General features: G+C 56.8%; 1 protein-coding gene across 9 annotated transcripts in view; it reads right to left on the bottom strand.

The window, feature by feature from the left end:
- CACNA2D2 (calcium voltage-gated channel auxiliary subunit alpha2delta 2) overlaps window positions 1-18,727 on the bottom strand; it is a 143,851-nt gene that overhangs the window by 4,742 nt on the left and 120,382 nt on the right. For 5 of the 9 annotated variants that reach the window (XM_053219327.1, XM_053219323.1, XM_053219324.1 and 2 more), the window contains exons 6-26: window positions 16,478-16,619; window positions 13,050-13,181; window positions 12,804-12,861; window positions 12,094-12,144; window positions 11,866-11,965; window positions 11,587-11,745; window positions 11,244-11,351; window positions 11,067-11,145; window positions 10,442-10,491; window positions 10,171-10,260; window positions 9,921-9,992; window positions 9,657-9,731; window positions 8,207-8,431; window positions 8,049-8,120; window positions 7,883-7,944; window positions 6,926-7,002; window positions 2,927-2,987; window positions 797-894; window positions 485-575; window positions 315-377; window positions 62-165 (exon numbers count right to left, since the gene is read on the bottom strand). In XM_053219327.1, the coding sequence (XP_053075302.1) occupies window positions 62-165; window positions 315-377; window positions 485-575; window positions 797-894; window positions 2,927-2,987; window positions 6,926-7,002; window positions 7,883-7,944; window positions 8,049-8,120; window positions 8,207-8,431; window positions 9,657-9,731; window positions 9,921-9,992; window positions 10,171-10,260; window positions 10,442-10,491; window positions 11,067-11,145; window positions 11,244-11,351; window positions 11,587-11,745; window positions 11,866-11,965; window positions 12,094-12,144; window positions 12,804-12,861; window positions 13,050-13,181; window positions 16,478-16,619 (1,969 nt within the window). The remainder of the gene's footprint in view (window positions 1-61; window positions 166-314; window positions 378-484; window positions 576-796; window positions 895-2,926; window positions 2,988-6,925; window positions 7,003-7,882; window positions 7,945-8,048; window positions 8,121-8,206; window positions 8,432-9,656; window positions 9,732-9,920; window positions 9,993-10,170; window positions 10,261-10,441; window positions 10,492-11,066; window positions 11,146-11,243; window positions 11,352-11,586; window positions 11,746-11,865; window positions 11,966-12,093; window positions 12,145-12,803; window positions 12,862-13,049; window positions 13,182-16,477; window positions 16,620-18,727) is intronic. The other 4 variants (XM_053219328.1, XM_053219329.1, XM_027038796.2 and 1 more) reach the window with 1 other exon arrangement.

The following is an 18,727-nucleotide window of genomic DNA, read 5'->3' as shown; positions in this document are numbered from 1 at the left end:
CTGAGCAGACAGGGAAGCCTCAACTTCCCATCTGCTGCTGGGCACCTTGGAGAACACTCACCGTCCTGGTGCGGGGGCTTGAAGACATAGCCATGGTTGTCCAGGCTACGACGGTAGAAGCTGGCATTGAAGGGCTCTGGATTCTCCGTCCAGTCATCCGCTGCTCTGGTTATCCGACAAAGACAGAGGTCAGTAGTAGGGGTGGTGTATGGGGGACAGTGTCTCAGCCAGGTGCAAGGAGGCCTATGGGAAGCAGGACAGAGGCAGGGTCCCAGACAGGGGCAGGGTGTTGGGTGGCAGGGTTGGTTACTTACTTGTTGGGGAATACGCGAGTGATGCCACCATCAGTGGCAGCGAACACGGCCAGAAGGCTGTACCTGGGGGGCAGCAGGGAGGTGAGTCACAGGCTTGCCTTCTGCAGGGCAGGGCCAGGGCCTCTGGGCCCATCCCAACCTCCTGCTCCCACAGGCTGGGTGATGCCTACGTGTTGAGATCCTGGTCCCGCCACACACGCTCCACCAGCTGCTGTGTGATGCCTGTGTCCAAGATCAGGTTGTGCAGAAGGAAGTTGTTGCCTAGAACCGGAGGTTAGGGGTGGAGGGGCCATCTTCTTGTGGCTCCCTGCCCACTCTCCCCCATATACCCAAGGCTCCAATAGGAGCCTTTCCCACTATCTAGCCCAGGTCCTGCCCTGGGCTTGGGTCTGCATCACACCTGCCCGGTCTCTGGGTTCTTTTGGGCTGCCCCCTTGTGGCCTGGGCACTGCCCAGACCCGACTGCCCCACTAGGCACTCACACTGCTTGGAGTCTGGAGTCACTTTCTCCATGAGCTCAATGAAGTTTTTCAGGAACTCGGTGTTGTTGTCTGAGGCATTCAGGTCCTTGCAATACTCTCTGGGGGTGGGGAGGGGCAAGAAGAGTGGGCTTGGGGGGCTGGACAGAGCAGTAGGGTTGAGGTTTCTCAACAGGCCTGCCTGGCCATTGGCTGAGAAGCCTGCGCCTTTGGCAGGGGGTGTGTATTCTTACAGGCTGCCACCTCTGAATAGGGGCGGAGCTGACACAAGAGTGATGGTCTGCTTCCTCCAATCTGGCAGGTTCTCCCTCCAGGGCATAGCCCTGGACCTTGCCGGCACACCTGGGAGGCCCCAGGAGATGCCTCATGGCTGGCCCGTCCACCTGTATGCTGTGGCGTTCCCGTGGGCACATGGTGGGTGAAGTACCGGCGCTGACTTAGCCTAAATATAAGACTTCAACCTGCCGCTTCCTAGCTTTGCACCTTTGGATGACTCACTTAAGCTCCCCAAGCCTCAGTTTTTTCCATACCACAGAGGGTGTCAGGAAGTCAGTGGGAACACGTGGGTCCTCAGACTGGCTGCTCCTTCTGCTCGGAATGCTCTTCCCCTAGAGGCGGACAGTCCAAATCCCTCACCTCCTCAAGGCCCTCACTGGGCTCAGGCTCTGGCTCCAGAGAACATAATTTGGGAGTTTTGGGGCATGGGAGGCCCGCTTCAGGCTCTGTTCCCCCAGGAAGTCTTGGTGAGCAGTCCTTCCACCCTGGTAGATGGAGCTATCTCTCCTGCCTAATCCTTCCTTCACACAGCTGCCACTAGAGACCTCCCCGCTGGCCTGAATGCAGCAACTTTGTGGGGATTATTAAAATGCACTGCTTCCCTACACCGTGCTAGGGTGCACAGTTTGGTAAGGGCAAAGCTGGGGGCAAGCTGGGTTTCAGCCCCCACTTGCTCTCTGGCCCCTATGGCCTTTGTACAGTGCACAACCCGTACTTCTGTGGTGGGGGGCACAGCTGATACATCCAGAGTGATGCCCACAGTTGTGCTTCAGATACAGTTCCCCCACAGTGCCCCCCAGAGTATGTACATTTACATTTGTGGGTTACTTCATTCACTCACCCAACATGTATTTATTGAGCTCTCCCAAGCCAAAGATACAGAAGTGACAAAAACAAACACAGTCCCCTCTCTCAGGGTCATGTAGGCCACACAGGCCTTTTCACTCATTCCCACAGTCACTAATGCACACAGCCCACTCCGTATTTACATTCAGACTCTTACAAACATACACAATTACTCACAAACACACATCTACAGAGAGAGAAATTTGTGGGTGCATGCACACACGTGCACACACATGGAGGTTAGGAATGTCCAGAGCCCCCGTGTGGTGCCTGAGAGTGCCCATGGGTCTCTGTCAGTTGCACCCACCTGCCCTCATCCAAAGCCAGGTCACAGGGAAGGGCTTCACCACCGGGGGAGCTGCTGGCCTCCTCACTTTGGGCCAACAGGCAGAGCGTGTATACCCAAGGATGTGTGTGTGCACGCTGAGTGTGCACTTGAGGGATGGTCGAGGCCCGGGCCTGCACTGGGCCCTGACCCTTCACTTGCCAGAGCACCTCTTTAAAGCCCTTGTACCCTCTACCTCCCCCAGTCCTCTGTGAGCCATCACACCTAAACTCAGCACTGCTGACAGGGGCTCTGGCTGGCTCATCCCCAGACCCACACAAACACCGAATGACACAGGACAAGGACGAGGTGCAGGGTGGGAGTTGGGGAGGGTACCACAAACCAGAGCAGCAGCTGCCCAGTCACGAGTGTGCTGTGGACAGCCCGTCCAGGGCAGAAAGGGCTCCTTCCTGGTGGCCCGGGAGGGCAGGGAATATCAGCAGAGTCCAGAGCCCTCCTGCCCCAGGCCTGGTGGGGGCTGGAGCTGTGGGCAGCTGGCCACTGCTGCCTGGTGCGGCTGCATGGCCCAGGGTATGCACATGGCCGCACATACGGGGCTATGCATGGGGTGGGGGGCGACACTGCACAGGACACACACACACAGAGCTCCAGGCAGCAGTGCAGGAGGCGGGGCCGGGGCGGTTGGGGTTGGGGAGGACACCTCAGCAAGGCCACACGCAAGCTACCTGGGAGCAATGAAAACATGTCCTTCAGACTCAAAGCTGCTGGGGAGCAGGAACTCAAAATCTGCAACAGAAACGGGGGGTTATCCGGCGGGGGCTGGGGAGGCAGGAGGCCAGGGGGCTCAGAGCTGACGGGGCTGGAGGGACAGGGCAGAGGGTGGCTTGAGGGAGGGGGAGACACCAGCAAAGAGGGAACCCGCCACTTCCACGTTCGAGCCAGAGAGAAGGGGCAGGCAGAGAGAAGGGGTGGGCGGGGAGGGGTGGAGGGCCTGTGGAGACTACAGCATCGCAGGAGGAGGGCAGTTATAGCCAATATGTTGCCCAGGCCTGGTCCTCTGTCGGCAGTGAGTCCCGTGGCGTGGCTGTATATGCTTCCATACGGCTGTATAGCACATATACACGGACACACACACACACATATATATACACACACTGCTATATATATGCATGGTCTGGGGGAGGCGCCGGTCTCGCTCTTATCACATCCGTAATGGAAAAAACCGCATGCTGAGCTTCCTTTGCCTCCAAAGAGACTTTGAGGAAGGGAATTGGCTTTTGGCCGCGGATTTTTATCTCTCTTTCTTTGCTGCAGCTGTTTGCATTTTGGTAGGTCTTGCTTTTGTTCTGTGTCAGGCATCAACATGGCCAAACCGAGGGAGTTTCTCACGGGCACAGACAGTCCAACCAGAGACGGTGTGGGCAGCTGGGGCTGGGCTGCAGTGCATTGTGGGGGTCCAGTGCTCTTTCTTGGGCTGGGAGGCTGGGTGAGGGGAGACTCATGCCTGAGAATGTTCCCATGCTGTGGAGGAAGGTGTGGGAGACAGGAGGACTCAGGAATGCTGCACAAACCTGTACACCTGCCCTCTTGGGCTGGGAGCATGAGGCCAGGCAGGGAAGAAGGGTGGGTCTTTACCTTTCCTAGGACCTGTCTGGGTTCAGAGCAGCCAAAGAGGAATGCTGTGGCTCCAGAGAAGGAGTGCTCTTAGGGACCTATCAATTAGACCTGTGCATGGTGTGAGAGTGAGTGCATATGTACATGGGAAAACGTGTGTTTGCATACCTGTGCAGGTGTACAAGTGTCTCTGTGTGGGTTTGTGAGTGAATTTGGGCTTCTCTGTGGCCTCTCCCGGCCCAGATGGATCAGCCACCTGGCAGGTCTGCATCTTGGAGCCATTCCCCTGCCCCTTGGTGTGCTGCACTCTGGGCAGCCCACCTTCCAATCCTGTCTTCACCAAGGTATGATCTCTCTGTCACCCCAAGGCTTATTTTTGCAGAAGAGGGGTCTTCTCTGTTCCCAGATACTCCCACAATGCACTGCAAGATTCGGGGAGGTGGGCTTGGGGTGCCTGCAGGAGCTGGGCAGTCACTGGTTGGACTGTTGCTTTCTGATGGGACTGTGAGGCAGGGTTTGGACACAAGCCGACAGGGAACGGGTGCGGGGGAGGGGAAGGAGGAGAAAGAAAAAGTAGGTAGGGGAGCAGGAAGGGAGACTAGGCTATAACTGTCATTGTTACCAGGGCCCTGCATTTCTGGGGTCAGTGGGAGGGATGTGGAAAGGGGAGAAAAGACAACTCAAGCCAGTGGGAGTAGGGCCTGTCCCCCACCCCCACCCAGGCCAGTGGTGCCAACTGTATCCCGTTTGCTGGACTATGCTGGACAGGGCCCCTAGGGCTTCTTGGGGAGCCCTGGCTTCCAGGTCATGGGGACTGGGGACAGGAACCCCCCCTTGTGGCTCTCCATGCCTGTCTGTCCAGGCAGGGGTATATGCCCCTGTGGCAGAGACCCTCACATGCTGCCCTCTCTCACCCTCCTTGTTCTCCACCAGAGTCTGTGAGTTCAGTGCCTTTCTTTTTCAGGAATGTCTCGCTTGGGTACCCCTAAGTGCCAGAATCTTTTTGTTCATACACAGACTGATTCCCTCTAAGCTCTTTTGCTGGCCCTTGGGGTCCAGACATGGTTCCTTCCATTCCTGTCTAGGCTCACTGTCCCTGAGTCTGCTTTTATTTCCCAGGGGAATACCTTCTCCACACCTGACCCTCTGCCCCAGGGGCAGCAAGTACCAGGGTTGGGCTGGGCCAGTGGACCTTAGCAAAGTCTCTGAAGGCAGTGGGGGGCACCAGGACACAGGGGCTGCAGCACCTAGGCTGGTGCCCAGGATGGCTGGGCCTGCCTGGCTCTCCCAGTGGCATGGCTGCTGCCCTATCCTGCCCGTCCCAGAATCAGGGTGTAGGGCTTCCAAAGCCTTCCGACACCCCTTGGAGGGCTGCCAACTTCTGGACCAACTGCCAGAGATCACAGGAGGGAGAACTATCCCAGACGAAGCCTCATGTGGCTGGCACTTTCCTTTACCCTAAGCCTCACACATAAGCCCCACTGAAGACTGGTCTAGCCCTGCCTATCAGGCCCCCTGTCCTCCTGGGTGGGAGGTGGTGGAGAGGCATCCAGCCCTGTTCCCACTGTTGAGTTGTCTTAGAGGGACAGAGAAGGTGGGGGCGGGCAGGGGCCTGCCCAGAGGGAGAGAGGAGGATGAGGAGGGGGCCTGAGCTCTCAGAACACGCCGGACACCACCCTGCAGGCAGGGCCAGGAGAAGGGCCCCTGGCTGTAATAGGGGTTTAGGGATGAAGGAAAAGGCAAGAACTCGAGGAGCCAAGGGGATGCTGGGAGGGAGCCCTGGAGAGCAGGGGTTTGGCTGGTCCTGGGCAGGGAGGGGGGCAAGCAGGGGTGTGAGGGTGGGTGGGGTGGGGAGAGGAGGGTGCACTGGTTCTGAATATACTTGCCCTTCAGTTTGCTGATTGGCACTGGGACAGTCCACCAAGAGAGAAAGCGAGGAAAACAAAAACAACACAAACACAAAAACAAACGAAAAGGGGGAGGGGAAGGGGAGGGGCACAAACAATATTTTATTCAATGGCTGTTTGAATGAAAATATTGTGTCTCATCATCATACCGAAAGGAAACTTCTTGCAAAAAAACGACATGAGAGAGAAAGAGAGAGCGAGAAAACTCAAAGGAGATGAGCCCCAGTCGGCCAGGCAGGTGGGGGGCGCCCGGTGGGGCCGGAGCCCCAGCCTCCCTCCCAGTGACCTCGGGCGGTGGGCAGGCGGGGCCACAGGCTCCAGAGGCCTCTTGGGGGAGGCCCAGGGTGAGCAGAACATGCAGGAATGAGCCACAGGCAGAGGACTGGACCAGGGAGGGAAGGAAGGAGAGAGGTCCAGAGAAGAAGAGAGGGGGAGAGTGAAGGGGAGGAAGAGGCAGGGAGGGTGGGAGATGCAGGGATGAAGGGGGGTGGAGAGAGCAGAGGGAGGGAAGGAGGGAGGAAGAGAGAGAAAGTAAAGGTGCTGGGGCAGGAGAGAAACGGAAGGAGCAGAAGGTAGAGGGAAGTGGGGAGACAGAGAAGGTGGGGGTGCAGGGAAGGGAAAGAGAAGGAGGGAGGGAGGGAGAGGGAGGGGAGAGGGGGAGAGGAGGAGGAGGGAGAGAAGGCAGCAAGAGAAATGGAAGGGCAGAGAGAGTGAGGCAGTGGGGGCTGGAGGAAGGTGAGAGGGGCTGATGAGGGGGGTGGAAAATGGGGGAGGATGAATGAGGAGGTCAGAGGAGGGGGAGAGAGAGACCCTGGGGGGGTGGCACCACAGGGGAGAGAGCTGCAGGGCACAGGGGGAAGGAGAGATGAGAAGAGGGGGTGTCTTCCAAGAATGCAGCCCCCAGAGGTGTGCGGGGGAGGCAAGCTAAGGAGGGAAGACACGCAGTAGGAGAAACTAAAACCAAAAACCTCAACGGAAATCATGAGAGAATGGTCTGGAACCAAATCTGAGAAAAGGCAGGCATGCAGATTTCCACAGACTTTCCGATGGCTGGTGCCCCAGCCTGCGGGTGCCTGGGGGTGGGCAGACTGGGCAGGAGGGGCTGCCTTGCCGCCAGCGGCTGGCTATGCTGCCTGGGGCCGGCGGCCAAGGTGCGGGGCAGAGGCAGGGGTGCAGGGCACAGGCAGGGGCCGGGCCACTTACACTTGACCTGCAGGATCTGGTCACTGAGGTTGGCTTGGAGGTAGAAGGTGCTGTAGGGCGGGAGCACAAGCCCTAGGCTGGGGATGAGGGGAGGAGAGGAGCATATGTCACTGCTGGGGAGAGGTGGGCCACATTGGCATTCAGCACCCCCACCTTGGAGCTGGGCAGAGAGGCCCAGGCTGTGAAGTCCCCTCTCCTGACCACCAGGGCCACCTTTCCCTGTTAGTTGTGGGAGATTCACTCCCTAAACTCTTCTGGAGGCCTCAGAACTCCCAGCTCCAAAGCAACTCGCCACACTCCCCACATCCCCAGCAGCCTCCCCCAACACATCATGTGCCCAGCCAGCCTCCTCTATCTGGCCAGCAGCAAACTCAAAAGGGACAGAACACTGTCTGTGAGCTAGGCTGTTGGGTGCACAGCCATGGGAGTGGGGTCCCTCAGTCCTAGAGACCTAGGCCACGTGAGAGCCGTCAAAAAGCAGGGCTGGTGCTAATACCATGAGGAGCAGTCACGAGCTGGGATTGGGGTGTGAACGAGACCAGCTCTTGGGGGCACAAGGAGACAGCCTGTACTGCCTGGGCCTGACCCAGAAGGGTACCTGCTCTGAGGCTGTGGTGCCTGTTGAGAGCAGGCCTGGGGATGTGCTGAGGGTGACATCCTGGGTGCAGATACCCAGGGATACAATCCAAGCAGGGGTGACATGGGAGAGAGTGGTGTGGCATGGGGAGACATCAGATGCACTGTCTTGTCTCTGTCCAGTTCTTGAAGGGCCAGCAAAAGGCCCTTGGGGGACCGAGAGTCCTGGGGTGAGTAGTGAGCAGTTCTGGCTGCTGGTGCCCCACTGGGATGATGGCTGCAGTCGTTGAGAACACACAGACTGGGCAAGCACAGGGCTCAGACTCTGGGCTCTGGGGCTGCCCCCACCCCTCCCTGCCTACCCAGCCCTGACCCACTCACCTGTAGTTGGTGCTCCTTATAGGTACCCAGGTGTAGTTCCGCATCACCTCGTCTACGTACCTCTGGGAGAAGAGGCTGAGTCAAGTACTTGGGCCAGTAGGCAGGGGTGGGGTGGAGTACGGGAGGATGCCCACTATGACTCTGTGCCCCTATACCATCTTCTCACCTCGTCCAGGGACTTGACCAGCGTTCTGATTTGCTTGTGGCCCTTGTTGCCATCGATCATGCTCCGACGGATCTGGGAGGACCAGAGATGTGAGGGATGGGGTCCCTACTCTCTGCTGCTCTGGGTACCCCCATCTCTACTCCTCTCCTTTTCCTTACCTCCTCTTTGTTCTCATCCTCCAGCTCAGCATCCAGGAAGTCCAGAGTCACAGGCTCCCGGAAGTTGGTGGTCTGTGGGAGGCAGGGCAGGAAGTCAGGGGTCCCCATCCTGTAGAGTTTACCCTCCTCCTGGCCACCCCCCTGGCTCACCTGGGGCTTGAGGTTGGGGTGCAGCAACACGTAGCCGTTCAGGTCAATGGCAAACACATAGCCGTTAGCTCCAAGCTGGGGGCGTAGATTGGGAGCTCAGGGCCTGGAGGGCTAGGCAGGGATTCTCTAGACTCTCGAGCTCTTCCTCAGCCTGCTTTCGATACCACTGAGGTTTGCCTGCCTGGGCCAGGGGCCCCCACATGCAATGTGACCTCGAGCCTGTTTCTCAAGCTGTTTCTCAAGCTCAAGTCCAGCAGGCTGGTATCCCGTGTGCACCAGCTCTTGCTGAGGCTGACTGGCATCATGGGACCACAATTTGATTTGGCCTTCTGCCCCAACTACCCCTGTTTGTCATGGAGCTGTCAGTCAGCCAGACTGCTCTGCCTCCACTGGCCCCTCAAGGCTGCTGTTACCCTCTCCTCCCCTCCCCACTAGTGTCTCCTCCTGGTCGCCATCTCAGTAGAGTGCATAGGGAAGAGAATGCCCTTGGAATTCCTGGGTACCCCTTCCAGGTGGAAGTGAAGGATGAGTGAATGGGACTCTGGACTCACCCTTAGCTCTCTAGACTGTTTTCTCACTGCACATGGGGGCCAATGACATGGGGCCTTCATGTGGCTCAGGTGTAGACATGCTGTCACACACATCCCACCCCTACCCCTTTCACAACCAAACCTGAAACTGCCTTCAACACAGGCACTGGGCCAGCCACACTGACCTTGCCCCCTCCCTGGTTTATGATTTTGTTTTTCACCTTTAGTCCTTTGCCCACAGAGTTTCCTGTAACTCCAAGGTACACCTCCTATCTATTTGACAGTCCAGGGGTCAGCAAACTATGGCCCATGGGCTATACCTGGCCCGCCACCTGTTACCGTATGGCTAGGAATGTTTCTTTTTACATTTTTAAGTGGTTGAAAAAGACCAAAAATGGAATTTTATTTCATGACATGTGAAAATTATGTGAAATTTAAATTTCATGATCCACAAACAAAATTGTATTCAAACACAGTCATGCCTATTTATTTGTTTTGTCTGTGGCTGTTTTCGCAGTTCAACAGCAGAACTGAGGATGAGTATTTACGCTGGCAGAGCCTATAATATTCATAGTCTAGCCTTTCACAGAAAGTTTGCCAACCCCAGCTCTAGGCCCAAGGTCACCTCCTCTGGAAGCCAGCCTCTCCTGACTGCCTGAATTCAGAGGTGTCCCTGGAGGTGCTGTAATCCCCATTAGATTCCTCTGCTGAGCCTGGCTTGTGTCCCTGTGGGGAGGCAGAGCATGGTGGATGGGCAGATGAATACTTACCGTGTAGTTTGGAGTGAGCCTCTTAATGTCATTCAGAGCCACATCGATGCCCATCACACCCAGGATCAGCTGGTTCTGGGAACAGAGGCATGGGGTCTGAAATGGGTTCAATTCCATGGGGAAGCCCCACTGTCCAAACCTCACGCCCAGGGCCTCAAGCTGTTCACAAATAGTTGCCCCTGTCCAGGCTGAAGGCCTGTCTGTCCCTCCTCCATCCCAGACCTGCTAGGGCATGCCTAGTTGTTCCCGAGTGGGGAATCTTACCTTCTTTTCCCCAGGGCCATCCTGTGTCAGGTTGAAAACAGGGAGGGTCCCTGTCACCACTAACCCCAGCCCCTGAAGGGAGAGGAAGAGGATGGGTTAGAGGATGTGGCCAGCCATGCCCTACCCTGAGTGTTCAGAGGATGGGCTCAGGCACAGGTCCCATTTTTTCTTCTGTTTGGTTTATTCCCATATGGGGGCCCTTAAGGAACATGACCTTGTGGACACATCTGTGGGGGCCCAGAGGCCTTACCAGTGCATCCTCATACACGTTGGTCCACTGCACCTGCTTGGCCTCCTTGCCTGCCAGTACCATGGGCCTGCCCAATACATCCAGATATTCCTGGGGAGAAGGTGACAGGGGTCACGAGTTCACATGCCCACTGCACCTTCCCTGTTCTGCCTCCCGGCATATCAGCACGTCACCAGAGGGCGCTCTCACATCACAGCAGCCCACTGTTCACGCAGTGCCCAGGAGGCAAGGTGCTGGGAGGTGGAGGCCTGGAGGTGCCCTACAGTCTCACCTGTGTGTTAATGCGGATGGCTCCAATGGAAGGGATCTCAAAATAGTAACCTGTGAGGGAAGAGGACGCAGTGGTGGGTCTGGGTGGTACGTGGGATCCATGGCACAGGGGCTTCTGTACCCTGGGATGTCAGCAGCCCTGGACTTGTCCCTCAGGACTCCTCTCTTTCTGGTGTCACTCCCCCCCAAACTCCTATCCCTTTAGTGCTCCCTTCCACTGCCCTGTCAATTGGACTGATGCTAGGGAAGGGGTCATGAGTGTAGGGGTGTAAGGAAGCAGAGGCAGGGTGAGGTCCCTCTTGCTAGGATGGTAGTGACATTCAGAGTCCACCCAGAGGCCAGGCCCAAATATATGGAGAGGTAGACTGACCAGCAAACAGACACAAGAGCAGATCAGACAGGAGATGGATGGACAATGGACAGACAGATGGGCAGAAAGATCCTTAGTCATATGGACAAGTTACATGGCCAGACAGAAAGATGGATAGTCACATGCATAGGAAGATGGGTAGTGGGTAAACAGGCAGCTGGAAAGCTGGACGTACAGATGGACATGTGGACAATCAACCCAATGGACAGCAGGGCATGGCAGGCAGGCCCTGAGGCAGTGACGCTGGATGTGGTACCTTTGTTGGCGCAGGCCATCCACTGCAGGGGTGTGACGTCGTAGTTGTGTTGCCCCACGGAGAAAGTGAACACACGCACCTGTTTGGGGCTTGGGGTTACTGCTGTGGCCACCAGATGACAGCCCTCCCCTGAACCGGGCCCAGGTCAGGGTGGCCCCTGCCTGGGCTGAGCCTCACCGTCCGGTTGGGCCAATTGTATTTCTCAAAGACATCCTGCACGCGGTCCTCACCACCATCCGTGAACATCATGATCATCTTATTGCAGTTGGCACGAGTGATGTTGGACTGGTCAGGAGTAGGTTTGGGGTCAGGCAGCTCTCGGCCCCTCCCCGGTCCAGGGGTGGGTCTCCCTCCCCCTGGAAGTCCTGGCCCTCAGACCCTCCTCCCCACAGCAGATGGTGCTTCTGCCCGAGCTGCCTGTTGGGCGCTAACAAGGCCATTCGTCTTGATTTCCCCGGTGTCACCAAGCCCGGGCCTTTGCCTGTCCCCAGCCACCCGCTCACCCACCCACGGGGCTCACGTTCTGCAGCTGGTCGAAGGCATACTCAAAGCCGGCCTTGTAGCCTGTGGTGCCCTTGGCCACCATGCCCTGCACAGCTTCCTTGAACACCTTCTTGTTACGCACATTGGCCTGCACCAGGTGTGTGAAGCATGACACAGGCTGTGCCTTTTCATTGAACTGCAGGGACAGTGAGGGTAGTGAGTGGCCTCAGGCTGGCCAGGGCAGTCAGCTGTTGCACGGTGAGGGGGTGGTGTGTGTATGACCCATTCCTCACCCGCCTACCACCTTGGCACTCACCGAGGCCACGTTCACATAGTCATCATCAGAGAGCGTGTCCAGCATCTCACAGACGGACGTCTTCATCAGCTTCAGGGTCAGGCCACTCACGCTGCCGCTCCTGGTAAGGTCATGGAGGCACTAGGTAGGCCTTAGGCATTTTCCTGCCGTTCCCTGATGAGTGTTCCCAGGCAGCAGATGGTCACCCCTTGCTTCCCCCCACCCCTTCTGCCAGCACTGCTCACTCACACATCCACGATGATGACCATGTCCTTGGGCGACGAGGCCCCCTGGATATACCTGCCCGGGAGAAGCCTCAATTAGGGCCAGCCTCCCTGGGACTTTGTGGGTCCTTTCTTCCTCCACCCATATATTGATTCAACATTGTTTCTACTGAGCATCCACTGCAGGGGCCAGACAGGGTCCTAGGCACCAAGGATATCACACTTAAAAAAACAGTCCTTGCCCATGACATGAGTGACCCTGAGCCAAAGGAGGCGTGAGCAGGTGATCCAGAGAGGGGGTAGAAGGTATGTCCCCTGGCCCAGGATGAGGGCCCAAGGTCTGAGTCCCAGCTGTGTGCAGGAATGAACAGGTGGCAGGGAAAGAGGATGTCATGGGGTACTGCAGGAGAGGCAGAGCAAAGGGTGAGGTGTCCAGGGTTCAGATGGGTGGTGTGGGGCTGGCCAACCGACATCCACTCTTGGGAACCCCCACTGGCCCAATCCCTCAGTCCCAAGGGGGTGGAGTGCCGGGCAGTGGATGGGGGGCAGAGGCAGCTGGGAGGCCTGCCTGGGTGATGGGATCCATTTTCCAGTGGCAACGATGTGTGAAATGAAAATTGGATAGAGCTGGCTGCGCCCTGCTCTGAGGCCTGGATATCGGGAGGGAGGGGAGCAGGCAGCAGAGGTGGGGGAACTGAGGGGGTGTCCCTTCCCAGCTCCTCCTTGCTCACTCACCAGGGTCTCCTTCGGACATCATACAGGTCGATTTTCTTAGGGGCTCGCCATGGGGTGGCTGTGGGAGGAGAGGAGGTGAGGGGGTCTAGCAGGGAAGGGCCCTGCAAGGATAGGCAGCCTTTGCAGGAGTGGCTCCTCCACAGCCCACAGGGTTGACCACCCACCCCACACACCTCAGGATAAGTGGGCTGGGTGATGGAGGAGGGTTGGGTGCTGAGTGGACAGGAGAGACGGGCTGACACTTACCTGGATAGTAGCGAGTGACTCCTGTGGCACTGCCAAAGACCTGCCACAGCAGTGTAGGGTCCTGCCTGCGGTTCTCGATAAACACATTCTCCAGGGCCTCTGTCCAGTTGAGTTCATTAAGGATGACAGTGGCTGCGGGGGAAATGGGGGGGGGGGCTGAGGTGAAAAGCACCTGGGCAGTCCCCCTGTGGGACCTCACCACAATGACATGCCCCGCTTGGAAAGCCTCACCTGCTCTCTGCCTAGCCAGGATCTCATTCCCCAAGGCTCGGCTGGGGCTGCACCAGCTCCTTCAGGAAGACTTCCAGGTCCTCACCCCATCCTGAGTCAGCTTAGCCTACCCTTCAGCCAGGCCCCACATGATCAGGCAGGGCAGCTATGGCCTGTGGCCCCTGGAGAGGGGCTGCCCAGGTGGCAGGGAGTTGTACCTTGGGATGCCCATCCAGCATGCTGCCTGAAGCTTGCAGCTGGTCCCTTGGGAGCTCACCCACTCAGCATGCACTCCGGGCTGCAGCCACAAGAAAGCAATTAAGGGCCCGATGATGGGGCTGGAATTATTCAGCTATTAAGGTACCTGATAAGCTGGAAGCCACTCAGCTCCATGATTAATCAACTGGGGCCAGGAGCAGGCAGGGGCGGGGGCAGGGGCTCTTGGAGGGGCAGGGGCTATGCTATGATCTTGCTCCAACACTTGCACGCACACTTGTACACACACACACACACACACACACACACACACACATGCATACGGCCTACACTCCCTAACAGGTATATCTGTGTTGAACCTCTGTGTTTCCAGTCAGGTGTGAGTCCCTCACCCTTCAACCTACCTGCCCAGCAGCCCGACTGCTGCCATGGGCACAAGGGCACAGCACTCTGCACCCATTGGAGGACACCAATGGGTTTTGCTCTCACAGTCCCCCATGACCAGTTACTCTCACCCTCCCTTTCCCCTGACCTCTGTGGCTGCACACAGGTGATTCTTTGGCCAGACCCACCCCTATGCGCCCTTACAGATCAAGGCTCCTGTCAGATGAATGGGCTCGGTCCTATAGATCCCTCAGCCAGGGCAGTGACTCAGGATGCCTTGAGCAGCATCCCCACCCCCAACTCAGGACAGGCCTAAATCTGGCCGATGTGTGTGTGGCACGTGTTCTCTTATGTGTAGTGTGTAGTGTGTAGTGTGTCTGTCCCTGTATGTAGGACACTCAAAAAAAAAAAAACAAAAAACAACCCACCAGGAGCTGGATACCTGCTACTGCCAGGCCTCTATACCTGACCCCTTCCCCTAGGGGCTGTTTTTTTCCTCCAGTTTCTTCCACTTCCTTTCTTACACCATTGTCCCACTTGCCCCTGAGATCCTTATCAAAGATCCACCCCAAGTGAAAACCCAAGAATGCCTTCCAAAGCCTCTGCTCTTCTCTTCAGAGCAGAGCCTCTGAACACTGAAATCTTTAAAGCAGATGAAGAGCTGTGATTTAAAGATACAAGTGCTGGGGCCGCCTGGGTGGCTCAGTGGGTTAAGCAGCCAGGTAGTGATCTCATGGTTCATGGGTTCAAGCCCCGCGTGGGCTCCGCACAGTCAGTGCAGAGCCAGCTTGCGATTCTCTCTCCCTCTCTCTGCCCCTCCCCAACTTGTGTGCTCTCTCAAAATAAATATATAAACTTAAAAAAAAAAAAAAAAGATATAAATGCTCAAGGCTCCACTCACAGCCTAGGGGGCGCTGACACATTCCAGGGCATGGTCCCTCTGTTCTCTCCCTCCAGTGTGTGGCCTCTGCTGCATCTTGTGTGCTGCCTAATTCTTCTCCCTCTGCTCCCTCTCCCTTCTCTCTGTCCTTGTAGCTTCCCTTAACTGACTATAATGTGAAAACAAAACACATTTCTAGCATTGGCTGTGCCTATTGAACAGTATGTTATGGTCCTGTTGCTAATTTAGAAACTTAGTGAGTCGAACAATTTCTATTTTTCTCTTTAACAAAAAAATAAAGCCAGGTTCTCAAATGTTTCATATAGTACTGCCTGTCCTGGGAGAGTCTGCCTGGCAAGTCCCAACCTTCACTGGGCCTCAGTTTCCCCATCTTCCCAATGAGAGGCTTAGAGCAGACTGTCCTGGAAGCCTGTCTAGCTGCTGCCATAGGGGTGTTACTGACTCAGGTCAAGAGCCAAGAGGAGACCCCCACCTCAGTTGGGCTGTCCCTGCAGGTATCCACGACCACATGCACACACACGCATTCACTACAAGACACACTTGTGCAAGCACTCCAGCCTCCCTGCCTGGAAAGGGCCTGCTACTCAGCCCCATGAGCACACACCCACACCCATGTGCACACACTCTCAGATCACGCTGAGTTGGGAAACGGGGACCATGCCCCCTCAGGCAGGCGATTACAGATTTAATTAAAAGTGACACAGTAAATAAAAAACATATAAAATGTAATTTGTGTGGGTAGCGAGGGGTGACTGGGGAGGGCGGTATGGCTCCTGTTTTAATTAGTGTGCCTGCCTGTGATAGTGCTCCTCGGCTGGCTCGGGCAGGTGGCCTGCAGGCGGCCTGTGGCAGGGATGGGATGGTGTGTGTGGGGGAAGCATCTGTCCTCACCCACGCCTGAGGCTGCCTAGAAGGCCTGGCTGACCCTAAGGGTGGAGGGGGGCCTCCCTGAGGACCCTGGAGGATTCCTTGCATTCTGGACACTATCCAGAAGCTGTGGGACTTGTGTTCCAAGACCCTCCACCTGGTGGGACCCTTGGATTCTGAGGCTGCCTTGTAGGTGCTCACAGAATTATGCTCAACAGACCCCAGGGCCCTAAGGCCTGCTGCTAGAGCTCTCTCTCTAGTGCTTGACTCTTGGTCTCCTTCCCCTACACCTCCCAAGATCTTCAGGAAGTTCCTCCTCATGTCTGACTCAAATCCTTCCAGCTGCAGTGACTTCGTTTCCTCATTATGAAAGCTGCCCTGTCCCTGGACAAGGAAGGAGACGTTGTTGTCTGTGAGTGAGGACGTCCCTGTTCCTCCAGCCCTTGAGGCCACTTGATGTGGTAGCTCCTCAACCCATGCTTGCATGGGGCCAGGGAATGGGGGATGGTGGGGAGGAGCTGCTTTGGGGGCCTGTGGGGACTTGGTCCAGCATGTAGGGGAACAAGTTGTGTGCAAGCATTCATGTGGGCACATGTCTACACATGGGCAGGAGACTGCACATGCACGGGGTGGGGAGTCTGAGTGCTTTGTAGTTTGCTGAGGGTTAGTGTCAGGCCGTGCCTGAGAATGATTTGATGACTGTGTGTGGGTGAGCATGTGTGACCTTGGGTATAAGGGGCTGAAGGCAGATGGCACTGGTTGAGCACCTGGGACCTGGCAGTGCCCAGGCAGTGGGCCTTGCCCCCATGGTGGTGGGGGAGGGTTATTTCTGATTGCTCTGCACACTCACAGCCTTTGTAGATGTCCGTGGGGATCTGCACGGCCGTGTACGAGTAGTTGACCTTGTTCTTGAAGTTTGAGTCCTCAACGAAGTCCAGCCTTAGGGTGCTGGCCTTGGACCCCCTCTCCACATCCTCACTCTCAGGGTCGTCCTGCAGAAAGGGATACCCCCCACCACAGTAGTGTCAGGGCTGGGAAATGGGGAGTGGGGTTGGACGGCTCTGCAGGCAGGAGAGGGCCAGAGCCTAGGTGATTAGGAGCATCTCAGAATCAGAGACTATTGCAGTTAGAAATGGAGAGAGATGGAGAGACACAGGAATAGATGGATACGGGGTACGGACCCCTCACCCAGGAGGCCTGTGACTCCCACCTGCCCCTGCCCACCCTACCCACCATCCCTACATTTGCTAAACCCAAATTCCAAATGCCAAATTGACCCTTTCCTACATTCTTGAAAACCAATTATCAGTGAAGGAGACAAACCTTAGAGCCACTGAGAAAGAGCGGGCTGCAGCCCTCTACTTATAAGGACAGGCTTATGCAATCACAGGGAGGCCTAGGCAGCCCGTCCCAGGAGCCTTGGAACACACCCCCCCACGCTCCCTGGGCCCCGCCCATCCCCTGCATGGAGTTCCTTTGGCACCAGGGAGAGGCCCCTTGCCCCATCTGGGGGAGGGGCACCATCCCTACAGCTGATGGCTGTAGGGGCTGAGTTTGGGGGGAGAGCTGGGCTGGGGTGGAGGCTAGCATTGAGACCCAGTAACTTCCGGAGGGAGGGTCCTCAGCGCCCGCTAGCAGCAGGATTGCAAAGGTCCCCGTTGACTTTCTAAAATGAGCTGCAGCCGCCTGACAGGTGCCAATTACGGCATCTCTCGGCCGAGCAGGCTGGGCATGCGCCGTGCACCCCCGCCCACCACCACAGGCTGGCAGGAATGGGTCTGCAGCTACAGTGTTGATGCTGCAGCCGAGTAGGGGTGGGGGCAGGCAAGGGTGCAGGTGTGCAAGGGGGAAGGGAAGGGAAGATGGTGGCAGAGAGTGAAGAGGAAGGCAAGAAAGAGCCAGAGGGGGAGGCAAGGAGGGACGGAGATCAAGGCAGGGCAGGGGCAGAGCTGGGGGGGCCCTTGTGCCCTGGGAGGAAGGGGTGTAAGCAGCTGGACTATCCACATGCCCCCTCAGTGCCCTTCAACCTCTGGCTCAGCTCACTTCCACCCCCTCGTGGTTCTGCCGACCACTCACTGGGTCCTAGGCACAAGCGCGGTGTTCCCTCCTCCCGCTGTATCTTGTCTGGGGAAAGGGTGATCGTGTCTCCCTACACGTCCCCAGCCCAGGAGGGCTCTGGGTCCATCCTCCAGCCTGGGGAATGAATTACTGCCTAGATGGGGGTGCTGTGTGGGGGTTGGCATGGCTCGGAAGGGTCTGCAGCATCTCTTCAAGGGTGGATTTTGTACGGCAAAATCCAAGCCATCTCCTGCCCTCCCCTCATCCCTCACCACGTGTGCCACCCTCTGCCCACCTCGGCACACCCTTGGAGGACCCTCAGAAGCTCCTGGATGCTGGGTAAAGCCAGGGCAGGCAGCTGCGGAGCCTGCCGCCTCTGAGGCGTGAGCCACTCACGTTCTGCTTGGAGGAGGGGGAGGTGCGGGAGAAGAAAGCCCCCGAAATGTCAGCGGCAGATGAAGGGCGCTGGAAAATTTAATCTCCCAACTTTCCCAACTAATGTGACATTTGGATTCCGTTCTGATAAGCTATCAGCTGGCGAACTTTTTCCTTCCTTCTCTTTCCCCCACCCCCACCTTCTGGTTGGTAATTTAAAAGTAAATGGTCTAGAAAGATCTCTAACTGTACCTCTGGCAAAGATTAAAAAAACAAAACAACACAACGCAGGGGAGTTGGCAAATATGTGCATATTTATAGGAGGGCCAGGCGAGGCCCAGCTTTTGGCCTGACCTTAGCCCAGCCCCACCGAGGATGACTCTCCCTCCAGGGGCAGGGAATCGGTGATTTAGCGCCAGGGGTTGGGAGTCCTGGACACAGGGAGTTCAGGGGATCCTGGTAGGGGCCTTGGTACCAGAAATGCCAAGAAGCCCCCTCAGTGCTACCCCCATGCCAGGGGTTTTGTATGGTGGGCAACTGCCATCTCCTGGTTTATATTTAATGCACTGATTGCTAAAATTACAGCCCGCTGCTGAGGGGGGTAAGGAATTAGATTCAGGGTCTAATTAAAGGTTCGCTCTTCATTTGAATTTCAGATTCCAGCTTT

Source organism: Acinonyx jubatus, chromosome A2, assembly GCF_027475565.1.
Source record: "Acinonyx jubatus isolate Ajub_Pintada_27869175 chromosome A2, VMU_Ajub_asm_v1.0, whole genome shotgun sequence".
NCBI lineage: Eukaryota > Metazoa > Chordata > Mammalia > Carnivora > Felidae > Acinonyx > Acinonyx jubatus.
This window is presented reverse-complemented; position numbering and strand designations above follow the sequence as displayed.